Source organism: Diabrotica undecimpunctata, chromosome 9, assembly GCF_040954645.1.
Source record: "Diabrotica undecimpunctata isolate CICGRU chromosome 9, icDiaUnde3, whole genome shotgun sequence".
NCBI lineage: Eukaryota > Metazoa > Arthropoda > Insecta > Coleoptera > Chrysomelidae > Diabrotica > Diabrotica undecimpunctata.
Window position 1 is genome coordinate 122965907 of NC_092811.1, and position 26203 is coordinate 122992109.

The window sequence follows — 26203 nt, forward strand, 5'->3', positions numbered from 1 at the left end:
AATTTCTGGAAAATCGACAACCGCTTGACTAGATTTGCCGTAGTTTACTTAAAATAGTAAGTAGCAACGACAAATATAACTTATTTTACTTAAAATTGACTAGCGAAATGAACCTGAGTACGACTAGATAGTTCATATTGTTTCGAGAATTATCTTTAAGTGTTGCAACGTCTGTCGGAAAGCGAATCATGGCATATAAGAAAATAGTAGGTAGTGAAAAACTCAAAGTAAAGCAAGTTTTTCACTATTTACTAAAACTTAAGTAACACGCAAATTAGACCAGAGCCAAAGCCTTTGAAAAGATAAAAAGTAAAAAAAATGGCAATATGATGGAACTCGTTGGAAAGAAAAGAAAATATAAGAACAATAAAAGAAAAATAATTTACGGGTGATATGAAGTCGGGAAGTGAAAGTGGATGAGTTTTTAAGGGTAAAAAACAGTTTTTCACGATGTCAGGCAAAACTATAAGTCCTATGGAAAAAAGTTAAATGGCAAAGTTGTAGGCAATAAAAAGATCTACAACAATTTGTATTTACTTTTTTACATAAGCTCAAAATTTATGTTGTAAATACAAAAGTTGTAGATCCTTGTATTATAGTCCTACCAGAGATCTAAGAGAGTCATTAATATTTATTATCGATAAGTGTCTACAGCAAGGCAGCGAGGGATCGCCTCTGGACAGGATCGTACTTTTATTTTCGATTTGTATTACTTATTCGATTGTTAGGTGTGTTTAAAAGCCGGTCTTTATCATTGTCTATTAAAGTTATAATAGTTGCAAACATATTTATATACACTACATTTACATATTTACAAAACTTTATCAATTCTAAATAGAGTACAAAACGGACAGAGACAAAAATATTTTAGAAGATTATTTTCAAAATTGAGCGGTCTAAACGCTGGTTTTATACCGTTATCAACTGAATTTAAAAATATTTACATAAATTACGTATACACAGAAAGTTTACCATTTATAAATACAATTCAAAAACTACTTACATTTAAAGAAAATACATGGACAAGTCAGTTTCACTATCACTGTAATGATCTAGATCTACAATAATTGTTTCTTTAAGCAACCTATCTGTATTTATATAAGATCTTTCCATCTTTAGAACATGGCAACACTATTTTTCCAGCTGTCATTGTCTATTTTCTCCATTTCCAATTCAATTAGACGAACCACAGATGAATTTAGGGTGAGCGAAACATTACTTCTTCTTACCGATGCTTTTAGCTCATGCCATATGTGTTCAATCGGATTGAACATGCAATAGTAAGGAGGAAGTCTTAATAGTGTATGACCCATTTCTTCCGCCAAACTGTCGCAATAATATTGTTTGCTGATGGAAAATGATTTTAAAGTTTCAAGTAATTGTTTTTTAGAATAGTTATCTTCATAATATATGTCATTTTCCAGCATCTATTCCTGGATTCTAAGTTTGGTGTCGTTAGAACATGGGACTTTATTCAGCCTACGCCTGTGGTAGCTGGCATTGTCCATCACAATTACACTGTTTGGTGGTATATTTGGCAATAACTTCGTTGAAAACCAGTTTTCAAATAATTCTGAAGTGGTATCATCATGATAGTCGACACGGGAGTTCTTAATATTTTTGCATGACAAGGCTAAAGCATTAGGTATAAAACCATTTTTGTTCCTGCATGGATTATTGTAATACGTTTTCCTTTATTTGATGAAGCTTTTGTTGTACAGCGACCAGAATAATCTGCCGAACCATATTTTGGAATGTCATGGGTGTCAAACCACGTCTCATCCAGATAAACAATCTCTCTTCCACTTTCTCTGTATTTATGAATTTGAATTAAAAATTCCGTCCTCCATATTTGTAGACGAGGAGATTCCATAATCACTTGGCGTTTATCGATCGTTTTTATTTTAAAGCCGTTTATTAGAAGACATTGCCTTACTGTCTCACTGCAGCCCTTGATTCCTGTGTCATCTTTCTGCAACTTTTGCATGATGATTTTTAACGTGGGGACCATCTGTTCTTTAAACATGTTATAAATTTTTCTTCTAATGATCTCCACTTCACTCCGGTCTAGTTTCATAACATTACCAGCGTCTTTTATTTTTCTTCTACTTACTATCGGTTGTTTTGTTATAGACCACACTGTGTTCATTGGTCTTCGTGTTATGACTGCCGCTTTCTTCACTGCATTAAATTTGGAAAGTCATCGTTCAAGGAGGGTAGTGTAAACGTCAAATATCACTTTTTTTGTGTCAATTGACAAAACACTGCGCTTTACGGGTTTGTTAACACTGACGTCTATTCTTTCGGCATTATTATTATCGATAACTTCACAAGAAGTACTAGGCTCTTCTCACGGACAAAACATTTTTAAATAATATTGTTTTATACACAAATTGTCTTCCTGTACGAACAAAGTCAAACAAATAACTAACGAAATTGTCATAATATTATCTTAGTCTACATGTTCCCCAAGTCAGAAAATATAGTTATGATTTTAAATATATCGTGATTGGTGCTTTAGGTAATATCCAAAAAAAAATCATTCCAAGAAATTATTTCAATTGACTTTGTAGCAGTCACAACTGCTAACATATAATTAATTAATATAATTTATTATTAAAATCCTAAAACCCCTCAGAATCCCGTTTATGAAACGTTTATGGGCAATAGACGGTACGATGCGCAAACTAAAGTGATCAAGAGGTGCTCGGCTAAAGTCAGTTTTGGCCAACAACTCACACAGAGAGGTGTATTTCTCCAAGCCTTAACCGGCATATTTTTTTTTTGTCTTAAAATCGGGTAGATAATCTGGGACTGGATTTAATATTTTTCCCGAACATCAAGGGAGAAATTGGAACAACATAATATGATACAGAATCTTGATTGAAAAACCCGGCTTCCAAATCTGCCGAAATGATTATTTAAAACCCGGCTTCCAAATCTGCCGAAATGATTATTTAAAACCCAGATTTCACCCGATTAGGATAACGTTTAATATTAGGATTAGTTTAACCAAACACCTACTTCAACCCATTGGTAACCAGGAACCGATTGTCTCCAGAACCACAGCGTTCTTCTTCATTCGCTTTTTTCGGAGCCCCAAGGACCGCCAGAGTCTTAAGGGGACTTAACCAGGACAGGCCTTAAGCTAAACACCGCAAAGACAAAGGTGATGGTAGTCAGTAAAACGCCAATACAACCGGAAGTGGTAACAGCTTATGGTGAACAACTGGAGAGAACCAACAGTATCACTTACCTTGGTTGTAATCTAAATGAGAACTGGGACATGAGCAAAGAAATTAGAATACGGATAGAGAAGGCCAGAGCTGCATTCTTTAAGATGAAGAAACTGTTATGTGGAAACAATATTACTTTAAATCTGAAAATTAGATTAGTGAGATGTTATGTGTTCTCTACTCTTTTGTATGGTGTCGAAGGTTGGACTTTGACGGATACACTTCTCAAGAAACTGGAAGCCTTTGAAATCTGGGTATATCGGAGAATCCTACGAATAAGTTGGGTGGATAGAGTTCGTAACGAAGTTGTTTTGCATCGGATGGGAAAAGTTACGGAAGTCGTCAAAACAGTTAAAAATCGCAAACTTGAATATTTTGGCCATGTTATGCGCCACCCAGAGAGATATAATATACTCCATTTAATAATACAAGGCAAGGCAGATGGAAGAAGAGGGTCAGGTCGAAGAAGAACGTCATGGGTTGGACTTTGACGGATACACTTCTCAAGAAACTGGAAGCCTTTGAAATCTGGGTATATCGGAGAATCCTACGAATAAGTTGGGTGGATAGAGTTCGTAACGAAGTTGTTTTGCATCGGATGGGAAAAGTTACGGAAGTCGTCAAAACAGTTAAAAATCGCAAACTTGAATATTTTGGCCATGTTATGCGCCACCCAGAGAGATATAATATACTCCATTTAATAATACAAGGCAAGGCAGATGGAAGAAGAGGGTCAGGTCGAAGAAGAACGTCATGGTTTAGAAACCTGAGAGATTAGTTTCACAGATCCCCTGAGTCCCTTTTCCGAGCTGCCGTCAACAAAATTACTATAGCCAATTTGATAGCCAACGCTCGATAATCGAGCTCGGCACATGAAGAAGAAGAGCTGGAAAAATACAAATAGGTTGCTCAAAGAAACAATTATTATAGATCTAGATAATGACGATGATAGTGAAACTGACCTGTTCATGTAATTTTTTTAAATGTAAGTACTTTTTGAATTGTATTTATAAATGGTAAACTTTCTATGTATACGTAATTTATGTAAATATTTTTAAATTCAGTTGATAAAACCAGCTTTTAGACACACCTCAATTTTGAAAATATTTTCTAAAATATTTGTGCCTCTGTTCTTTTTATACTCTATTTAGCAATGATAAAGTTTTGTAAATATGTGAATGTAGTATATGTAAATACTTTTGCAACTATTATAACTTTAGTAGACAATGATAAAGACCGGCTTTTAAACACATCTAACAATGTTAGTATAACAATAGAATAAGTAATATATATATATATATATATATATATATATATATATATATATATATATATATATACCGGTATTTAGGCGCCACGCCCTTCCGGTAGGGATCTATGGAGGAGTATCACCAAGCCGCAAGCCCTTATCTCTTGCCGTATTGCTCCACCATAGGCCGATCAGACACCAGCATATTCTAGTCTAAGCCGCAGATTCATCTAAAATTTTAAACTGCTGCGTTAGCCTTTTTTATTTTTCTCTACACCGAGCTGGGGCTCGAAGCCACATCCACTGAACCATTCGACAGTGAAGCGAATGAGAATCGGCCGCCTAGCCCGCTTGGCTATCTGACCGAGTATCTGCCGAGCCTATCTGAAATGAGTAATGCACATCGAAAGTAAAAGTACGATCTTTCCAGAGGCGATTCCCCGCTGCCTTGCGGTAGACACTTACCGATAATAAATATTAATGACTCTCTTAGATCTCTGTTACTACTTTACCTACAACTTTTCCATAGGGCTAGTAGTTTTGCCGGAACTAGTAATAAATAAAACAGTTTTTTACTCTTAAAAACGCATTACTCGTAAATTATTTTCGTTACATTTTCTTTCTTTACCAACGGGTTCCATTCTATTACTGTTTTTTTTTTGTCTAAAAAATTATCGGTACTGGCCTAAATTGAATGCCTATGTTCAAAAATGACAAACTGTAGTGCAATTTTATAAAGATAATTCGAAGTTCAAATTATAATTACCTATACACTGTTATTAAAACTAACGTAACTACCAATATACAGATACAGCAGTCAAGTAACTAGTTATTGGGTACCACTGACCTTCAGTAAACGTCATCATGCCTTACCAGCAAACCTTTGCAACTCTTGAGGTGAATATTCAACATAGCCTTCGCCACGAACGCTTTGGTACAGAACTGACACACGTACGGCCGTTCTCCTGTGTGTCCCCGCATATGTATCACCAAACTAGACCGCTGTGAAAATGCTTTTGTGCAGTAGTCGCAGATGTAGGGCCGTTCTCCCGTGTGTATACGGGTATGCTCCACGAGGATGGGCTTCTTCGTAAAAGACTTCTCGCAGTACGAACAACTGTACGGTTTGTAGCCGGTGTGGATCCGGATGTGGAATTTGAGCTTCTCTTTGCTAGACAGCATTTTACCGCAAATGTCGCAAATGGAGAAATTACCGGTGTGCGAGTTCATATGCAGCTTGAGGCTGTTCTTGTGTTGGTATTGCTTTTTACAAATGACGCATTCGTGTAAGCTGGGGCAGTTCATGTCTTCTTTGTGAAGGTTAACCTTGTGCGCATGTAGGTATCTGGAATACAGGAAACACTTGCCACAAAATTCACAATCGAAGGGTTTCAGCCCCGTGTGGTAGTTGTCGTGTTCCTGGAACCAAGGTAAGATCTGGAAGCCCTTTTTACAAGCGTCGCACCAATATTTCAAGAGATCCTCGTGGTTGTTTATGTGATTCGTTATTTGATTTATTTCAGGCGTGCGAAAGTCGCACATGAGGCAGTTAAATATCCCCTCCTCGGAATGTATTCTCAAATGTATAACATGCTCCAATATTTTTTTCTGAGACGCGTTGCACATTTCGCAGTAAAAATAGTTGTTGTGCGTTTCGATGTGATCTTTAACTGCACTTGGGGTTCTAAACTCTTTTCCACATATATCGCACGGGTATACCTCACTAGAAAACCGACTTTGGCGCAGCCTCTTACCTGGATGTTGTTCTTTATAGTGCATCTTCAATTCTTTGGGGTACCGTTCAGTTTCATCCTGTTTTTCTTTTAAACACAAAGGGCATTTGAACTTCTTATCTTCTTCAGAGTCAGTGGGCATTAGTGCTCTATACTCTTCTTCTGATAGTGGCAGTATTACAGGTAACTCAATTGAATCCGTAGGCTCTTCCTTAATCTCCTTTTTAATTTCTACTGTCTCGCCTTCGGCGATTTCATCTTTTGGTTCTTCTTTAATCTTTACAGTTTCTTCATCTGACGTTTCTTCTTTGATCACTATTTGTGTTTTTCTCCTGGAAGATCTTCTCTGCACAATCTCTGGTTCACTATCACCGTGCTTATTCTTCTTTTTCGTGTCTTTTAATTTTGCCCACGGCGGATCATCTATCTCATCTTTTACCTTATTACTGTCGGGAGTCTTTCGAGGTCTACCTCGTTTTGGTTTAACTATTTCACCAGAAATCGCTCCTTGTTTGTTACCATCGATCTTTATTTTTATCTTCTTGACTTTCGGCGGTTTAGGTGTAGGTTCCGGTGGCGTTTCATTTATTGTAACGATGGGTGTGAAAAACGCCATGGGGAATCTGCAAATAACAGTGTAGTGTAAAATATTTCTTAAATATTTGCTTGACAACAACCAAATACAACAAACAATACGTTATAAAGCTATAACTGGTTCTATTAACCTAAGGAGCTAGCAGTTTTGACCAAAACCGACGAGAGCATTAATTGGGTGTCCATTGGACGAACTATTTTTACACTACACACAATATTTTAAAAAATAATTCATGTAATTGAAGACTTGAGATAATAAATTGTAATAATGATGAAAGACATGGATTGAAGAGAATCTATGAGATCTCCGGGCTAACAAAATAACAAATTGGGCTCCAAGATATGAGAGAAAGCATAGTCTTATTAATGCCAGAAATAATCTGCTAAGCACCGAAATAACTGTCAACGAATCAATTCAAGAAGCACGATATTTGGACTAATAAACACAAATTCTTGACAAAATATGGACGAAGCAATTAAAATCAATGGAAGACAAGGAAAGAGAAACTACATAGAATGCAACAAACTAGGATTTTTTATTAGAATTTACTTGGAAATCCATCAAAATGAGTCTAAATATTCTTCATATAAAAGAAAAACCCCAAAGATTATTTCAAATATATCAAAATCGTCTATAAGTTTGACCATTTTGAGAAGGAATATTTTTCGTTAATCGTGAGCTTTTATGCTCAAATTTCCGCGAAGGTCAACACTTTCTTTCATTAACGGTTTTCTTTCATCACAGGTTTTCTATGATTTTTCAATTCGTTTTCGTTAATCCCTTCTTTGACTTCTTGTTTACAATATTCAATTTTTTTTTTTTTCGTTGTTAAAGATGGCTGAAACTTTCCAGCCGTTATATATTGTAGATGATGTTCTCATTTGATCTTAGTTCTTAGCTCGGGAATGAACAGTCGGGTGAAATTTCCTGCTTCTACGTTTTTTGTGATTTTCCGAAGGACGTTTTGTCCTAGGATTTATGTTTAAAATCGGAGGAAATATATGCTGTAATGCATAAGAATTGTTTATGAAAACAGTATGAACCTGATTGTTCCTTGAGCCCTTTATTCGATTATAAGCAGTATTCAACGAATAAATGATAGAAACGAATTAGACTAGATTAAAATAATTCGCTATGCCAACTGAATGTTGTCTGAACGGTACAGTTTATGGGACATATTCTTACGAATTATATCAAAATGTTGACTTAAAAAACTCTAATAATGCTATGACATACACTGGCGATAAACCTGAAACATGCACAGATTAAGATCCGCTGAAATGACGGTATAGAGAAAAATAAATTACCAAAACTCCTAAACAGATTACCTAATAAATAACCAAGAAGTGTTTTAAACATAAATAGTGTTAATGAGTATATTTAAAAGAGAAATAAATAATAAAATATAGAAAGAAGCATAACTTTACTTGGTGGTAATTCATTATTGAAAATCAATACAAGCACACGACATAAATATATTGTCAATAATGTTACAGCACATTGGAAGGCATCCTAATGGTTTCATTCAAATCCATTCTGTTCCTGTGTCCTTTAAATTACATTAATTAATTATTAACAAATTAATAATTATTAATTTTTAAATTAGCTCCAAATTTGTTTAAATTGGTGTCCTAAGAACTGGCAAAAGTGGCCAGTGGTAGGAAAAGTCCTTTTCCTGAAGGTAGTTTTTACATACAAAAAATTTGCTACAACTACATCAATATCGATCTATACCCTTTACATTTAGGACACCACAGTGCAACGTCCAATATTGCGGAAAAATGCATAAGAAATGGACATAGTATGAATGATTTTTGCAAGAATAGTCTGAAAATGACTACGCCAAAAATATTGACCATCGTGAAATTCTTATATGGGAAAAGTGGAATTGATATTGTCTGAGGAGATTGTCTAACTGTAGAAAGAGGTACATTACAAACTTCTTCGTGGGATATGTTTTATTATACGCCTGTTACTTGGTCGAACCTATTTTTCGGCATACAACAATCAACCACGTACCGCCTATGAAATAAGCGAATATTTGCATTGACTTGAAATAAAAATGATCATTTGGTCAGCAGATAACCCAAATTTAAATCTGCTAGAGCATACCTAGGACTAAATAAGATGCAACTCAAGTACCAGAAACAATTTTTGGAAATTTTAGGTGCTCTTCAAAATGAATGGAATAGCTCCAATCGAGAATATATATTCCATGACGCTTAAGTACTTTGAAGATGTTTAGTATTTCATTTTGTAATTTTTTTCTTGTATTTCCACACGTTTTAGAATTGTTCATATATTTTCCAAATTTTTGCGTTAGATATTTCGGAATCACAAGTAATCAAACAAACTTGAAGGGTCCAGGTTTTTTGGCCGCCAGTGTACATCAGCCGATCAAGATAAATCGAGCATTTTTGACTAGAAAATAACAAAGACACCGGAAAATGGATTATATGGTAGTAATTTATTTGTAGTCACTTTTGATCTATTTTAAATGTGACTCAACCTACCCAGGATACTAGGATACAAAACTTGCCATTGTAGTTGAAATATATTTCATTTTGCATTTAATGTATAGGCAATACAGAACATACGGTTTGCTAATTTTGCTAAAAACTGCCAAATCTACAACCTAAATCAACATCGACAACATTACAACCCTTCTACTATAATTCTTTTGAACAGCTACTCACCAGTTTTGATCTTAACGATAACGAACAAAATTCTACGGACTAGATAGCCAGATAATTTTTAAAAAAGAACTATTTTTGATAAAATTTAGGCTGTGAAACATCTTTTATAAATGAAAAAAATTAGGTTGTTGTTATCAAGCAATATGCTTTAATATCTACTTATAAATATACAATTACAGAAAAGTTAACTACAATAGTAAAATGAAAATATGTAGAAATGCAGTATATGCTCCTAATATAATGTAGTTGTCGAAAAACTTGATGAACGAATGACTGCATGTACAGCTGGTTCCTAAAAAAAACTGATACGACTCTTAAAGTGTATTTTATAAAAAATTGAGCAGTGCATTTTGAAGGATTATTTACATCACTGTCACTACCAAATTTTAAAATTTGTCAGATAATTTATTCTGTTCAACGTCAAAAAATGACTCCACACGCTGTAACGAAATAGAAGATGGTTGGTCACTATCTGCCGTAGCGAACCATTTTAACGTAAGCAGAACAACATTTTTAAAATTTTTAAAAGATGGAGAGAATAAGAAACTCTCTAAAGAAAGCAAGGTTCTGGAGGACCAAAAATATCTACCGCTCATGAAGATCGTACGCTTTTGAAGATATTAGAAGAGAATTCTTTTGAAGATGCGAAAACTGCAAGAATTATGTCACAGTTACCGGGAAGAAAGACAACAACTTGGCGCAGAATTAAAGCATCGCTTTAATTCGTTTTAGGTACCGAACTGCAGAAAAAAAATTAATTCTTGATGATCCATGTATAAAAAGAGTATTGGATTGGATGCGTCGAAGTGAAAGACCTTCTTGGCAGGACATTAGTGCATGTAGTCCCGAAGTCAAGTGTTACTGGAGCCAATGGAATTTCCTAGTGCTAAAAAATGATCTGTATAGAACCCTTGAGAACGATGAAGGTACAGAAACTAAGCTTCAGTTGATTGTACCTAAAAGTAAAGTGTCAGAAGTATTGCGTCAGTTGCATGATGGTGTATCAGGTGGACACTTTGGTAATACGAAGACTCTGCAAAAGGTTCGAGAACGGTTCTATTGGGTGAACTGCAAAGATGATGTAAGAAGATGGTGCCGGAAATGTGAACTGTGTGCAACCAGTAATGGTCCAGTTGGTAAAAAGAGGGCACCCATGAAACAGTACAATGTTGGTAGTCCTATGGAAAGAGTAGCAATCGACATTGCAGGTCCACTTCCAGAGACGAATGATGGAAATAAATACATCCTGGTAGCCATGGATTATTTTACGAAATGGACTGAGGCCTATGCGATACCAAATCAAGAAGCTGCTACCGTTGCAGAGGTACTTGTTAAAGAATTCTTTAGCCGATTTGGTGTTCCCTTGGAGATCCACTCCGACCAAGGGCGAAAATTCGAGTCAACCCTTTTCCAAAACGTTTGTAAATTGATTGGTGTCAATAAGACCAGGACGACACCCCTGCATCCTCAATCAGATGGAATGGTCGAGAGAATGAACCGAACGATGGTTAAACACCTGTCCAAAGTTGTATCAGAACATCAAAGAGATTGGGACCAGCACATTCATTTATTCCTAATGGCCTACCGCTCGGCCGTGAATGAAACTACAGGCCAGACTCCAACCTGTCTGATGTTAGGTCGTGAAGTTCGTTTGCCCTGCGACCTAGAGTTTGGCTGCAGACCTTCCGAAGAACATGTTGCAAGCGAAGATTATGTCGACCGCCTGAAGTTAAGAATGAACAACATTCATGAACTTACCCGACAACACATCCAGTTAGCCAGTGACAGAATGAAAGATCAATATGATTCTCGATGCAAGAATGAAAGCTATGAAGTAGGTGATCTTGTTTGGCTTTATAATCCACAACTTCGTCGTGGCTTGTCTCCTAAACTGCAAAGACAATGGGAGGGTCCGTATGAAATTAAAAAGAGAATAAATGAAGTAATATACCGAATTAAGAAGTTGCCGAAAGGTAAACCAAAAATAGTTCACATAAATCGTCTTGCACCTTATGCTGGCTCAAATAAAACAGAAGAAGCCCGAACCCTTCAACATGAGATCAAAGATGACCGGCGGCCCAACTTTAATGAATTTGTGTCAAATTACGCAGAGAGAAAGAGTGCTAGATTCCGCGTGACCACAGAAGTTCAGCGGGATCTTTTTAGTGTTCCGCATAACGTCTCTCTGGCCCACTGTGTTGCCCAAGATCTTGAGACGACTAAAGGAATCTCATCCGCATTCTATAAGAAGTTCGGTCGTTTGGACGAGTTAAAAAATCAGCAGCCTAAAGTTGGGAAAGTACTGAGATTAGAAGATGGTCCTCGATCTTTGCTGTATATGGTGAGCAGGAAGTCGTATACAGACAGGCAACCTACGAGGATATATGGCGTGCTCTAACTAATTTGAAGAAAATCGGCTGCAATTACGACATCAAGAATTTGGCATTACCCAAGATAGGCCATGCACTAGATAATCTGGATTGGAAGATTGTCAGAAGCATGCTTGAAGTGATCTTCCGAGAAGCCGGCGTAAGAATTACTGTGTGTTGCATTAATCCGAGGAGATCGTGTCCTTCAAAGACAGTAGACTGTTATTTCTTTCTGAGGGGTCCATGCAGAGCTGGAGAGTCCTGTAGATTCCGCCATCCTGGGCCTACATATAGAGTTGCTGATGGGACGCTCAGATCTAAGAGGGGAGCAGTGTTACGAACATGCATGCGGCGTGGCCCGTGTAACGGTTGCATCTCGAAAACGACTAGAACTTTCCGGCGATGTCTCGAGCGCGAGAGAGAGATCAACCCGTCAAATAGGCGAATTAGAGGTGGGCTACTCCCGAATGTTGGGGTACATAGTGACTTTTATATATAAGCGTACTTTCTAGTAGTTTTTAGTTGATAAGAGATAATCGTGCTGTAAACTATATAATATATTTACATAAATTCGAACCGCTCGTTTTATTGAAACACACTACAATATATAATCAATTGTTTGTTTGTTTATGTCATAATAATATAATATAATGTCAGACCAATCAAATACACTGCTCAAAATAATCAAATCTTACTAAGAGTTGTATCAGTTTTTTTAGGAACCAGCTGTACAAAGCATTAAGTTGGGTTAAAATGTATAATTCAAACTGTAAATGGCATGAAGGACCACAAAATTTGAAGAAACTACATCGACTAAAATGGACTTGTCTGTTTTTTAATCTTGTCAAGCAGAGTTGTAAAAAAATGTTCGACCATCAGTCTCGTTATTTTACATTTTTCATTTCAAGAGAGTCTGTCTGAATCCGTCAGGGTAACTAGTAGAATAATCGTTCGACTAAATAAAAGTCTCGTTAGTCTACACTTCAAGAAAAGTTCTTAACCAGCATAATACACAGTCCATTCCAGTCAAAGTAGTTTCTTCAAATTTTCTAAGTAACAAAAAAACCAAGCAATTTTCAAAAATAATTATTTTGAAAACGATTTTTGCATCTGAAGTTAATTTCAAACAATTATAATAATTAAAATTCAAATTGTTATCGTTTGTGACCTTATAGCTCACGGATTAACCCGTATAGACTCCAATGGACACTTAAGAAAAGCGCAGTCATCCTTATATTGATTTTCTGTCCTTCCACTTTGTGTTATCGCCATATAATAAAAGCATTACGCCCGATTTCATAATCGTTTTAAAGTTGGCATCAATTTTGAAGTCACCGTAACTTTGGATGGCTTTAAAGTCAACTTTAAAATGATTATAAAATCCGTATTATATAGTGTCATTAAAAATAGGGTCAAAATACTGTTTTCTTATGATTTTTTTTACAAAGATCTGATATAAAATAATTTATAATACAAATGAATGATTGTTCAAAATACGTGTAGTCTTAATATCACCTCCAAAATTAAAAAAAAAAATACATTTTACACTTACTATGCACTATGTAGTATGTCTGTCTATAATAAAAAAATTAGAAACCCACTAGATCCCATCTATTGTTTCCTGACCTTTTACACGGCAATGAAGAAAGCAAACGTCCAATGTAAATGTCTATAGAACCTATTAAACTATTTTGTCCAATTTGTATGTGTTTTGCATAAAAAAATGAAGTTTATCCCTCTCATTATCAAATAACGTATACCTTTGAATCCGCCCCGACCCTTCATAAAATAATTACAAAGAAATCAAATTGTTTACTATGGTTACAATGGTTATACCTTGTACAGTTTATATTATATGTTTGTTTATCATCTGTGTGAATTGCTGCTTCAAATATTCATATTGATAGGATCTAAGGACTATACGAAAATGTACATGGTCATTGTACAATAATTTATTATACCAACCGTTTAAGAGTCACTTCCAAAATATCGATTTTATACAGTAAGCATCAAACATTAATAAAACTTTGGCAATCTTAAGCCCAAAATGTACCGAAGTTATTGTACCAACAATAATATTAAATATTTTTTAATTTATTTTGTCAAAAGATGATCCACAAGCAAAATACTCGCAAATAAATATAAAATTAGGTGTTTACTCCTCATGAGCATGCAAGAAAATGTTTCATAAACTTGTTTAGATTTATACAGATTAGTAAGGCATACAGAATCACAATCACGAGTCTTGATCCGACGATTTACAAGATCGAGTTCCTAGTACAAAACCTAAAGTCCTATGATTCCATATGAAGACAAAAGTTTGACAGTCAGGTTAAACGCAATAGATAAAAAACTTTAATATTAGTATTATATCATTGTAAACCTACTTACTATGATATGAACTAACCAATCAGCTGTGCTATTGCTACAAAGTTTCTTAGATTTAATAATAACTGACTAAAAACAAAAATAAGTGTTAAATATACCCTTTCTTGGAAAACTCAAGTACCAAAATTAATTTTACCCATTTTCTTAAAATTCCTGTATCTTTGAACCAAACAAATCAAACTATGTAAATATCCTTCCTGTACTCTTTTTACCAACCAACACTGTCAATAAATATTGTTTATTTCATTATACAAACATTAAACAACAATAGTAATACCAACAGAATGAAACATCTTATAAATTGTATAAAATACTTCACTGGTGAATAGGTCAACGCATAGAAAGCCAAACGAGAAATTAACAATATTATCACAAAACAGTTCTTTTCTAAAAACATCTGGTGCCTTAAAGTCATTAAAAATATATTTACACATATGTATAACACAGCTTGATTCAAATTGTTACCATTAATGGTGTAGATTATAGCAAAACAGCAATTAAGTGAATTAAATTATTGCATATTTGTTGATCAGGTAGTTTAAAATAGGTACATTAATAATAATAATAAAAAAAATTGGATTTTGTATATATTGCATATGAATTCACTGACTTTATCAATTTCCACAAAACATCTGTAGGTCAAAAATGGAGTTAAAACACCTAATGGTAATGTTAGTAATACATATTCGTAAAAAACATAAAGACAATGGGCTAATTTTACAGATTACTCATTTATGAACTATTCATATGAAATTATTTATATCTTAAAGTAACTAGAAGCCTGATTAGAAAAAGATGTATAGATGAAAATTTATACAATTGGGGAACAAAATATGGCTCAGATCAGGATTTATCTATATTTGGTATCACATGCATGATGCCATACAACCACAAACTGGCAGCAAAAAAAAGTACAATAACCAGCAAAACTTTACACGTATGATAATAGAGTGAAAACATTGGAAGGCAGTGCAAACTGGGTCCTGTTAAAACATACAATACATGAGTACAAAAAAAGAAAAATAGAATGGAATAAACTATGTTGATAGAATGGCACAAAACAAAATAATAATATGTGGAGATAAATCATCAATAAGGTGAAGAAGAATTAAGAGACCTAAAGTTGCTGAAGTATTCAAAAGATACCAAAGAATGAAAATTGACTGATATAGTAGAAGTTAAATTTTAGTGCTATTCAAAATTTAATTTTTAAGTAGGATTACCCTATTATATGTAGTTAGTTTTTTATTTAAGGAAAGGCAATTTTGATATGAAGATTAATGTAAGATGTGTGATATCTAAAAAATTTTTGGTGTAATTTAACTCAAAGAGAACTTTACATGGCGTTTTTAAGACTTAAGATTTATTGGTGATTGCTAATAATAGCAAGAAAACATGTGTAACCCATGCAGGATAGTACTTGAACACATTTTTTCTTTGAAATAAGAAAGTACTTGACCTACTAAATAACTTGTTAAAGTCAATTTATTTGGCCACCTAATAAGTTATTATACCTGAAGTCATATGAGATTCATTGCTTACACAAAATCAATAAATATGTACCAATAATTTTGGAGAATGTGCCAATATTATCAAAGCTGAACTGTTTCTTTTTTTGTAAGAAACCTTTCCTGAACAAAATCCTATGAGACCAATTTTTGTGTATAAATAACCAATTATAACAATTACTTAGTTTTATAAGACCCTTTCCTTGATCTTTAAAATATAGTATTCTCAACATCACAACAAATAAGTTAGGTGATGATTATTCAATATAATACATCTAACAAATTACAATATTATTCAAATATTATCAAAAATATCTATAATCTTTTTATTGTTGGAATAATAAAAAACTGAAACTGTACTATACATTTGTGTAGCAAGCACTTATATCCTCAATTTGATATTATAAATATAATATCAATTTTTCCAGGATAAAGTACATTTACAATAATCTAAATGTCTCTTAAAGAGATTAGTTTTCTATCAAATAAATTAAGTATTTAATAAAGTATATTTTTTAAATGCATATTCCCAAACTAACATATCCAAACAAAAGATCTCTAAGAGACATATTTAACTCGATAATTCCATATGAACGATTATGTATATACATGTTGTTTACTATTGAATTAAACTGAATTCATACATTTTGAGCATTGTGTCTCATCAACAGTGTCTGTTAAAAACTATAAAAAATATAATAAATGGGTAAAGATACAAAGCCATTCAATGATAATATCTTACAAGAAAAGTTATTTAATAGTGATACTATATAAATAGAAAGAGAGGGCTATGGCATTAGAATAAACCCAGTTTAAAAATTGTAATTCATGATCGTAATTAATTCGGAAAGCAAACCCAACATAAATTTAAAGAAAGTGATGATGTACTCAATAGTATAAGTTTAATAACTACATATTGGAAACTTATCAATACTAGCATTAAAAACATGTAAACTCTCAATAGTTGTAAATATCTACTATGTTGTCTACTATACGAATTAACCAATGCATACCAGGATCAGTAGATACAAAGGACACTACCAAATGGGAATTATACTGGCATAAATGATTGGACTACTTGTTTGGACCCCTTAGTACCCATATGATAGGAACTCCTAATAAACAATGAAATAACCAAACAAATAAAGTGCATAGTTTGGAGCTAATTATGTAGATCTTATGCTCAAGTATGTTGTAGCACTAGCATGGAGCACAATACATGATAGGACGTAAGATATTCAAACCATTAATACTTTTAAGAGCGGTCTTTGAGAAGGCAAAAATATGTTGAGGATCATTATATCATTAATACTTCCAAACTATCAATGTTTGTGAAAAGCTTCACAAATGTACCATGGTGCACTCAGATTGTTATAAGTAAATATAACAATATACCAGCGGGAAGAATTGGTTAAGATCATAATTAATTCTATAAAATATTTTGAGCATGGGTTGCCCACATTAGTGGATTCAGTTCAAAATGGAATACATGTTACTTAATTGAACACTATTTCCATATTTTTGTTCAGATTACAGTGTTCAAATTAAATTATTAAAGGTAATTAAATTAAACTCAGTTCAAACTCTTTTGTATTGCCTCTTGGTAGATGTATTTAGAGCATTTAATAATCACAGGAAACAGATGATAATTAAAGACTAAGTAGGTACTTAATGTTTTTGTGAAATCACAAAAACTTATGACTGTAGTAAACAGGGCTTGTTTGTAAATAAGCAAATGAATCACTATTAAATTATAATTATTTACTAATTGGGGACAGAAAATAAACAGATAATTAAAATGACATTTCTTAAAGACTAAACCAATTTAAACCCATAAAAAATCAATACAAATGTCAAGATTATTACCTAAATCAGGGAAGAAACTTTGGTATAATCGGGTAGATATTTTTTGTGTTGAAATGTCAAGTGTAAATTATAACAATGTCAATTTGTGGGCATGTGAGATTGATAGCATTAAATAAACATGATATTCAATCATATTGTTTAATATCGTTGTCCCAATTGTTTTGGATCGCTACTTTTTTAAAAGATCGAAGACATTGCGCATGTGCTCAACGCACACATGGACATAGAATCGGTATTCTTTATTATCGTTCATATGAGACTAGAGAAAATTTAAATAAACTTAGCCAATTAAGTAGTAACTCACTCTTTTTCGTCTGTGTCAGCCATGGAAAAAATGCCTTCGTTTTTTGCCGCCGAAAAAATACCACCACTGAGAATACTTTTGATTGAAACTCACAAAATAACAAATATTGTTTTTTCACACACACAAACAACGCAACACCCTGTGTATCGCCATCTTGAAACGCGTCATCTTTTTTAATGGTTCGCACAAGCGCTTCACCGCCACACTAAGCATGCGCTGGAGAAAGTTTGGACACACTCCGTACAAGATTTATGTGGGGAGGTGGGTTGATTAGAGGAAACGTCACAATTTCACTGCGCTGACGTCACTTGTATAAACAATTTTAAATTGTCTAAAACTAATCTAATAAAAAGGGTCTTTCCACTGCCAAACGTTTATTATTATTAATATATTAAGGAAGTATATTAATTATTGGAGTATTGATATACAAAACACAAAAACTTCATTATATTTATAAAGAATTCAATTCATTCTGCAAACAAGGGGCGTACCAAAAGTTAGAAATAAGCGAAAGAGACTCAATCCTTCTTTCTAATGAGTTTAACTAGATTAATTTGTCACATATTATCATATATTTAAACATGTAGGTACATTTTACATTGTTTTTGGTGATAGGACAAGGACAACATATTTTAACAAATACTAACAATCTTAATAAAATTTCTTTATTTTCAGATATGTTTAAAATATTTTCATTTATATCTATCTATAGTAAAATAAGTAACTTTAAAATATACAGTAATACAATACAACAAAATAGTCAAATCTGTATTAGAATTTTTACAACAATAGTACACACAAAATTTGTATAATAATAAGGTAAGTGCGCCAAGTATTGCCTTGCTCCTAATATTGCCACTCCCCATAAATTTATTAATTTGTCCCTTGAATCACAGATGGTCATGTAAGCTCAAATATATCGAATTAAAACAACCACTCTAAAAACGTTATAGGTGGAACCAGTTAGTATTGGTGTTCACGGCAAAGCAGCGTATATTTCGTGCGATTTGTTTATAAAAACGTGGGAAAACTGTAATGATTGTTATAAGCTAGCTAATACCGACTATAGAAGGGTGAGAAGGTTATCAGATAGGTACATTCAATTACTTTATTAATCCATATTGTATGTAATTAATATAAAAGAGAATAAAACATAAATCGCTATTTTTGTTCCGCAGTAGTAATGATCCTAATATTGCCACATGAGATAGTTCCTAATATTGCCATGGCAATATTTGGAACCTAACATAAAAATTTACTTTTTATTAATAAAAACTTTCTTTTCAACAGAATGCCGAATAGAAAGAGAGCCCTGTGGTCTGAGGTGAATCTCCTTGCAGCGTTAGAAGCACTAAGAGCTGGAAGCAGTATAAGCCAAGCTTCATTACGATATGAAATACCTTGAATAGCACTTGGACTACATTATCGCAGCCAAAATTCGGTTAAACGACTTGGAAGGAAAAGTGTTTTAAGTTTTGAACAAGAAAGAGAGCTAGAATTCATAAACTAGCAGAGGTGGGCATGCCAATAACTAGTAAAATAGTAAGAAGAAATGTATTTTCGTATGCGATGATAATGAACATTCCTAATCCTTTTTCTGATACATCTAAATTAGCAGAAAGGAAATGGCTGAAGTTATTCTTTGCAAGACATCTCGATGTGGCTAGAAGGAAGGCTCAGCAAATGAATCCAGCAAGAGCACAGAAAATTAATCCATTTATTGTAAATGATTATTTTAAGAAATTGGAGGAAGTATTCATTAAATTAGAATTGTTTGATAAACCTAGAAACGTGTACAATATGGACGAGAAAGGTTGCCGTCTAAAGATCCATAAACAGCCAACCGTAATGGCCAAGAAAGGTGCTAAACGTATCCACTTGACAGCGCCTGAACACGGTGAAAATGTTAGTATTGTGGGTTGTAGAAATGCCCTGGGGCAAGCCATCCCACCGTTCATTCTTTTCAAAGGGAAGAGATTGAAGCCTGAATGGAATGATCATCTACCGCCAGGATCAACTGTAATAATGACACAGAAAGGGAGCATGACAAATAACATGACAAATGAGGCGTTTATTTCATGGCTAGAACATTTTGCAAAGTATAAGAATACAGGACCCACACTCCTGATATTCGATGGTGCAAAATCGCATCTGGACATAAGTATTGTTGAAGCTGCAGAAAATTCTGGTATTACTTTATTTTGTCTTCCAAGTAACACCACGCATGAACTGCAGCCTATGGATAAAGCAGTCTTCAAAAGTTATGAGTCTTTTTGGGATCAGGAGGTTTCAAATTTTTTAATAACTCATCATCTCTAGGTTCAAAGCAACTGAATATTCCCTTTTAATCCAGACATAAAAACACATAAAAACCTGCATAAAGACAGCAGCCCTAGAAGCTCTTGGAGAAGTGGACCAAAAATACACCCACCAAACTACGTAATTAACCGAAGACATACTAACATGCATAAAAGAGAAAAAAGCACTCCATATAAAATACCTGAACACAAAAAACTATGGAGACTTGGAACTATACAGAAAAAAAAAATAAAGAAGTGAAAAGAAAAGTGGCAAATGAAAAAAATTAAAGATGGGAAAAAACATGCACAGAGATAGAACAGCACATAGGAGGAACGAGAAATTCAGAGTCATGGCGCATCTTAAAGTCGCTCCAAAGAAATAAGACAGAGAAAATCAAGATCAGCCAAATCAAAGAAAACGAATGGCAAGAATACTATAAAAAATTGCTAACCGAAGACCGCCCCGAATTCAAACAATCAGAAATAGACGGAATAGAAATCTACACCCATGACGAAATCGAATTAAGCCTAGCTGAGGTAAAAAAAACGATCAAAACTCTAAAGAACAAAAAAGCAGAAGGTCCCGGTGGAATACCAAATGAATTGATAAAAAACGGATCGGAAAAGTTATTTCGTATGATACATAAAATGTTTGAGAGAGCACTGAATGGAGAAGACTTACCGGCAGAATGGACCCAAGCATATATGACATCAATATACACGAAAGGAAATAGAAAAAACTGCGAAAACTATCGGGGAATCAGCATTATATCGTCTATAGGCAGACTGTATGGAAAGACCATCAAGGAAAAATTAGAAATATATATACAAGATAGGTAGGTCCAGACGAAATACCTGCGGAACTACTGAAATGTCTAGACGATGAAACTCTACCTGTACTTCTGGACCTATTTAATGAAGTATATAAAACTGGAAAAATCCCACAGGAATGGTTGGTGTCCACCTTTGTAGCAATACCAAAAACAGTATATACCAAATATTGTTCAGACTATAGGACAATATCACTAATAAGCCATACCCTCAAAATATTTCTAAAGGTGATTCATGGAAGATTATATAGAAAACTAGAAGATGATATGGATGATACTCAGTTTGGGTTCCGCAAGGGACTGGGAACAAGAGAGGCATTGTTTGCTTTTAATGTCCTCTCTCAAAGATGCTTATATATGAACCTAGATATTTATTCCTGTTTCATCGACTTCGAGAAGGCATTCGACAGGGTCCGACATGAAAAACTAATAGAAATACTGAGAAACAAAGATATAGACAGACGAGACTTACGAATCATTATCAATATGTATTGGAATCAAAAGGCCAATATAAAGATAGAAGAACAAAAGTCCGAAAATATAGATATAAAGAGATGAGTAAGACAGGGCTGTGTTCTGTCACCATTACTGTTTAACGTGTATAGTGAAGCCATATTCCAGGAAGCGATAGCGGATCTGGGTGATGGAATCTCTGTAAACTGAAGAATAGTAAGATTCGCTGATGACACCGTTATAATGGCAGACACCCTGGAATCGCTACAAGAATTGGTAAATAGAATTAACGATTATTGCATTAGATACGGACTAAAAATAAATAAGAGAAAAACTAAATTCATGATTGTCTCAAAAACGCAACATGGAAATGAAAGATTAATGATAGAGCAAACCCAAATAGAAAAAGTAGAGACATATAAATATCTGGGAACCTGGGTTGCTGACAAAAATGACCAAAGCAGAGAAATCAAAGTCCGAATTGAAACTGCAAGGCAAGCATTTGTGAAAATGAAGACAATGCTTACCAACAGAGACCTTCAGTTGCATCTCAGATTGAGGGCTCTAAGATGTTACATATTTTCTATCTTACTATACGGAATGGAAGCTTGGACATTGAAGAAACAACACATAAGGAAAATAGAAGCGTTCGAAATGTGGTGTTACAGAAGAATATTAAAAATTCAGTGGGTTCAAAGGATTACCAATGCTGAGGTACTACGACGTCTAAATAAGGAGTTAGAAATTATGAACAGCATAAAAAGAAGAAAACTAGAATATTTGGGTCACATAACCAGAGGAGAAAAATATGAGCTGCTGAGAATTATTATGCAAGGAAGGATCCAAGGAAGAAGAAGCATAGGAAGAAGACGCATCTCCTGGCTGAAAAACCTTAGAGAATGGTTTAACTGTAGTTCACTACAACTTTTCAGAGCAGCAGCTAACAAAGTGACCATAGCCGTTATGATATCCAATCTCCGATAGGAGATGGAACTTTAAGAAGAAGATACAAGATAAAATCGGAGAAGGCCAGGCAGGTTTCACAGCGGGGAAAGCATGCTTAGATCACATTTACACGGTCGAACAACTAATAGAAAAAAGAATGGCCAAAAATAGATCGGTCCATCTGGCTTTTGTTGATCTTAAGAAGGCATATGACTCAATACCTAGAACCAAGCTATGGGAAGCAATGGAAGACATCGAAGTTCCACGAAGATTAATAAACGCGGTAAAAGCACTCTACAAGAACAACGAAGTAGCTATCAAAACGGGCAATAGAATATGCACTCCATTTAAGACGACAAAGGGACTACTACAGGGTTGCTCTACATCCCCCACCCTGTTCAAAATATTCCTGGAAAAAACCCTGAAACCATGGAAAAGAAAGTGCGATGGAATGGGTATACCAGTAAGGAACGAATATCTATATACGCTAAGTTTTGCCGACGACCAAATAGTGATCGCACAAGACGAGGATGACGTTAGTTTTATGATGAGAAAACTGAAGCAGGAATATACAAAGAATGGGATGGAAATAAACCTAAAGAAAACTGAATACCTTACAACGGAGAATACAGAAATAAGACAGCTGGAAATAGACGAAGGTAAATAAATCAAAGGAACAGACAAGTATAAGTATTTGGGTTTCATAATATCAAACAAAGGAACAACAGAGGAAGATATAAAAGATAGACTAGGACAAACAAGAGACTGCATACGAAAATTTAACCCGGTACTATGGGATAAGAACATCAGCATGAAAACAAAGAAAAAATATATAATACCATGACAAGAAGTATCCTCACTTATGGGTGTGAAAATTGGACAATAAATAAGAAAACCAAAAACAAAATAAGAGCAACAGAGATGGAATTCCTAAGGAGAAGCTGCAGAGTAACAAGAAGAGATAGAATAAATAACATGGGGATTAAGAGGAGAATGGGAATGAACTCCGACATAATAGACTACATCGAATAGAAGAGGTTAACCTGGTACGGACATGTCAGAAGAGCAGACCAAAATCGGTGGATATATAGAATAACGGAGTGGAGCCCGATAGGAAGAAGAAAGAGAGGCAGACCCCGAAGATCTTTCAGAGATGAAGTGGACGAAGCAATGAGTAGAAGAAACCTACAGGAAGAAGACTGGCTAAACAGGAAAAATTGGAGAAAACGGTTGAGTGAAGGAATACAGTGAAAACTGTGGAAATCCTTGTATGTATATATATATATATATATATATATATATATATATAATCCAGACATCATACCTGAATCAGCATTTGCACCCAGTCTTATAACGCATATTGAAGAAAATGTGTTAGAACCACTAGACGTCGACGATAACAACGTAAATAAGCCATCAACTACTACAATTGATGAAAACGGTCCCTGCACAAGTGGAATAAGTAATAAAAAAATCAACAAAACGTCTTCGTTTATATAGCGAGTCATCTCATTCTGAATCAGATTTCAGTGTTTATGATAGTACATCTGATGATATAAACAGCAAAGATGAAAATATGGTAACATTCACTCCCGAAAAAGTTCCAGAACCAGACACTTCTTTTAAAGGTATGGGCTTACTGATTTCGCCCCTAATCAAGATAACTGCTACAAAGCGAAAACCAGCAATTAATAGCAAAGCTCAAGAAGTAACGAAGGATTTATTTTCCACGTCGATAGAAAAACCACCCAAAGGTAAAAGTAACAAAGAACCTTCCAAACAACAAGAAAAATCCAAAGACAAAAACAAAGAACAGGAAGAAAAGAAAATAAACAAACATCAAAAAGAACAAGACAATCTGAACAAAGAAAATAAAGAAAAGAAAATAAACAAGAATTTAAAAAGTAGTGAATCATGGTTCTGTCATGTATGTAATGAAGACCGCCGGGCTGACATGAGATTATGTCTTGCATATGGCTAATACGTACATGAAGAGTGTGTGGGTCTTACTAAACATGATAAGGATAAATTCATATGCCCCAATTGTTCTCAAAAATAGTAAATGTCTCACATTAGTTTTTTAAATGTTAAGGTTCAATATTATTACTTATTTTTATTAACAAAATACCTGTTTCTTTTATTGCCAGTACTGTGGCAATATTAAGGGTATAGGTTCCAAATATTGCCAGTTGGCAATTGTTTAAAAAAAAAGAAGAATATACATTTTTTGATTTTTTTATTTTTATAATTGTTTAGAAATTAGACTATAAACATGTTTGTTACTTGTTTAATAAATTTACAGGTTATTTCAAATAATTTGTATTTACGTAATAAAAAATAAAAAGTCTTAGCATGGCAATATTTAGCTCACTTACTTTACAAAATCGTCCATTTTTACTTCATCAAAAAAATGACTGCTTGTTCGTTCATATAAAATTTGATTTAAATAACCGGGAACATATTCTGCCCAAGTATTGAGCTATTAACCTATTGAGTATGTATTAGATACAAGATTTGCTTTTTTTTGTGATACCTACATATTGCTGGTTTCAAAGGCAGTGGCGCAGAGCCAAGACATATTTTATCAGTTATGCAGTGGCGTTGCAATATTAACCTTTCAGAGTTAACGTGCGGACTATGAGTCCGCTTGTCGAATTATTTGTCGATTTCTGACGATTAATCATAATTTCGTTTATATCTTAAGCGAAGGGATACTCTATTCAATACAGTTGTGAGAGTTGTCTAGTGCATTTAGTTGTGCTGCTATATTGAATTGCAGAACGTGAGTCCGCACGTTATACAAGTTGTCATACATCTCCAGGTAAGACTCAATTTTAAAATATTTTATTTCTGGGTCAAATAAAAAATATTTACGTAATTTATAATTGGGAGTATGTTTTCTGTATATTTGATTGATATAAACTTATTTTTATACAGATTTTTTTAATATGAGTTTTGAAAAACAACAAGCGTATATTGAAAAGCTTCATGCGGAATTTCTCTCTGATTCTGAGGCAGAAGTTGAACCTGTCGATGACGATGTTAGTTGGAAAGGAGATTTCGAAGATATACAGAACCACGACACCGACGAAGAAATTGAGGAACCAATTTCAGAAGTCTTGAATGTTCCACAAAGAGTGCTGCATTTCATTGGTAAGGATGGAACAACTAAATGGAAGAAACATGTAGGAAAACGCCGGATACGAACTGGTAGTGACAATTTACCGAAGGTAAAAATTTCTGGAGTAACTAGGGAAGTACGACAAGAGCATCAAAGATTTGGAGTTGTTTTTTTACTGAAGAGATTCTGTAAACCATTGTAGACAACACGAATATCTTTATTGAACTGTGTTCTTACAATCTCAGTAACAAATCTACAAAAAAGACAGATATTTTAGAACTTGGGCACTATTGGGTCTTTTATATATAGCTGCGGTAACCAAAAATACCCACAGAAATGCAGAAGATCTCTTTAGGACAAACGGCTCATCGCCAAAAATTTTTAGATCGACGATGTTCCATGGACGGTTCAAGTTTTTGCTCAGACACATCCGTTTTGATGATAAACGAACACGATTAGAGAGGCAAAATATGACACATTGGCAGCTGTGAAAGAATTCTTTGATTCGTTTAATTCAAATTTACCTAAACATTTTTCATTATCAGCATATACAACGGTAGATGTAAAACTGTAAGCTTTTCGTTGCAGGTGTGTCTTTAGGGTATATATG

The 26203-nt window shown here is 34.2% G+C and overlaps 1 protein-coding gene across 3 annotated transcripts in view; it reads right to left on the reverse strand.

Annotated features, from left to right (window-relative positions):
- The window catches only part of LOC140451385 (zinc finger Y-chromosomal protein 1-like), a 58432-nt gene extending 40296 nt beyond the window's left edge, over nt 1–18136 (reverse strand). For 2 of the 3 annotated variants that reach the window (XM_072545168.1, XM_072545167.1), the window contains exon 1: nt 17945–18136. In XM_072545168.1, the coding sequence (XP_072401269.1) occupies nt 17945–17967 (23 nt within the window). In that variant the 5' untranslated portion in view covers nt 17968–18136. Of the gene's footprint in view, nt 1–4677; nt 6842–17944 lie in introns of those variants that run through there. The other variant, XM_072545166.1, reaches the window with a different exon arrangement.
- Between the last annotated feature and the right edge of the window lie 8067 nt (nt 18137–26203).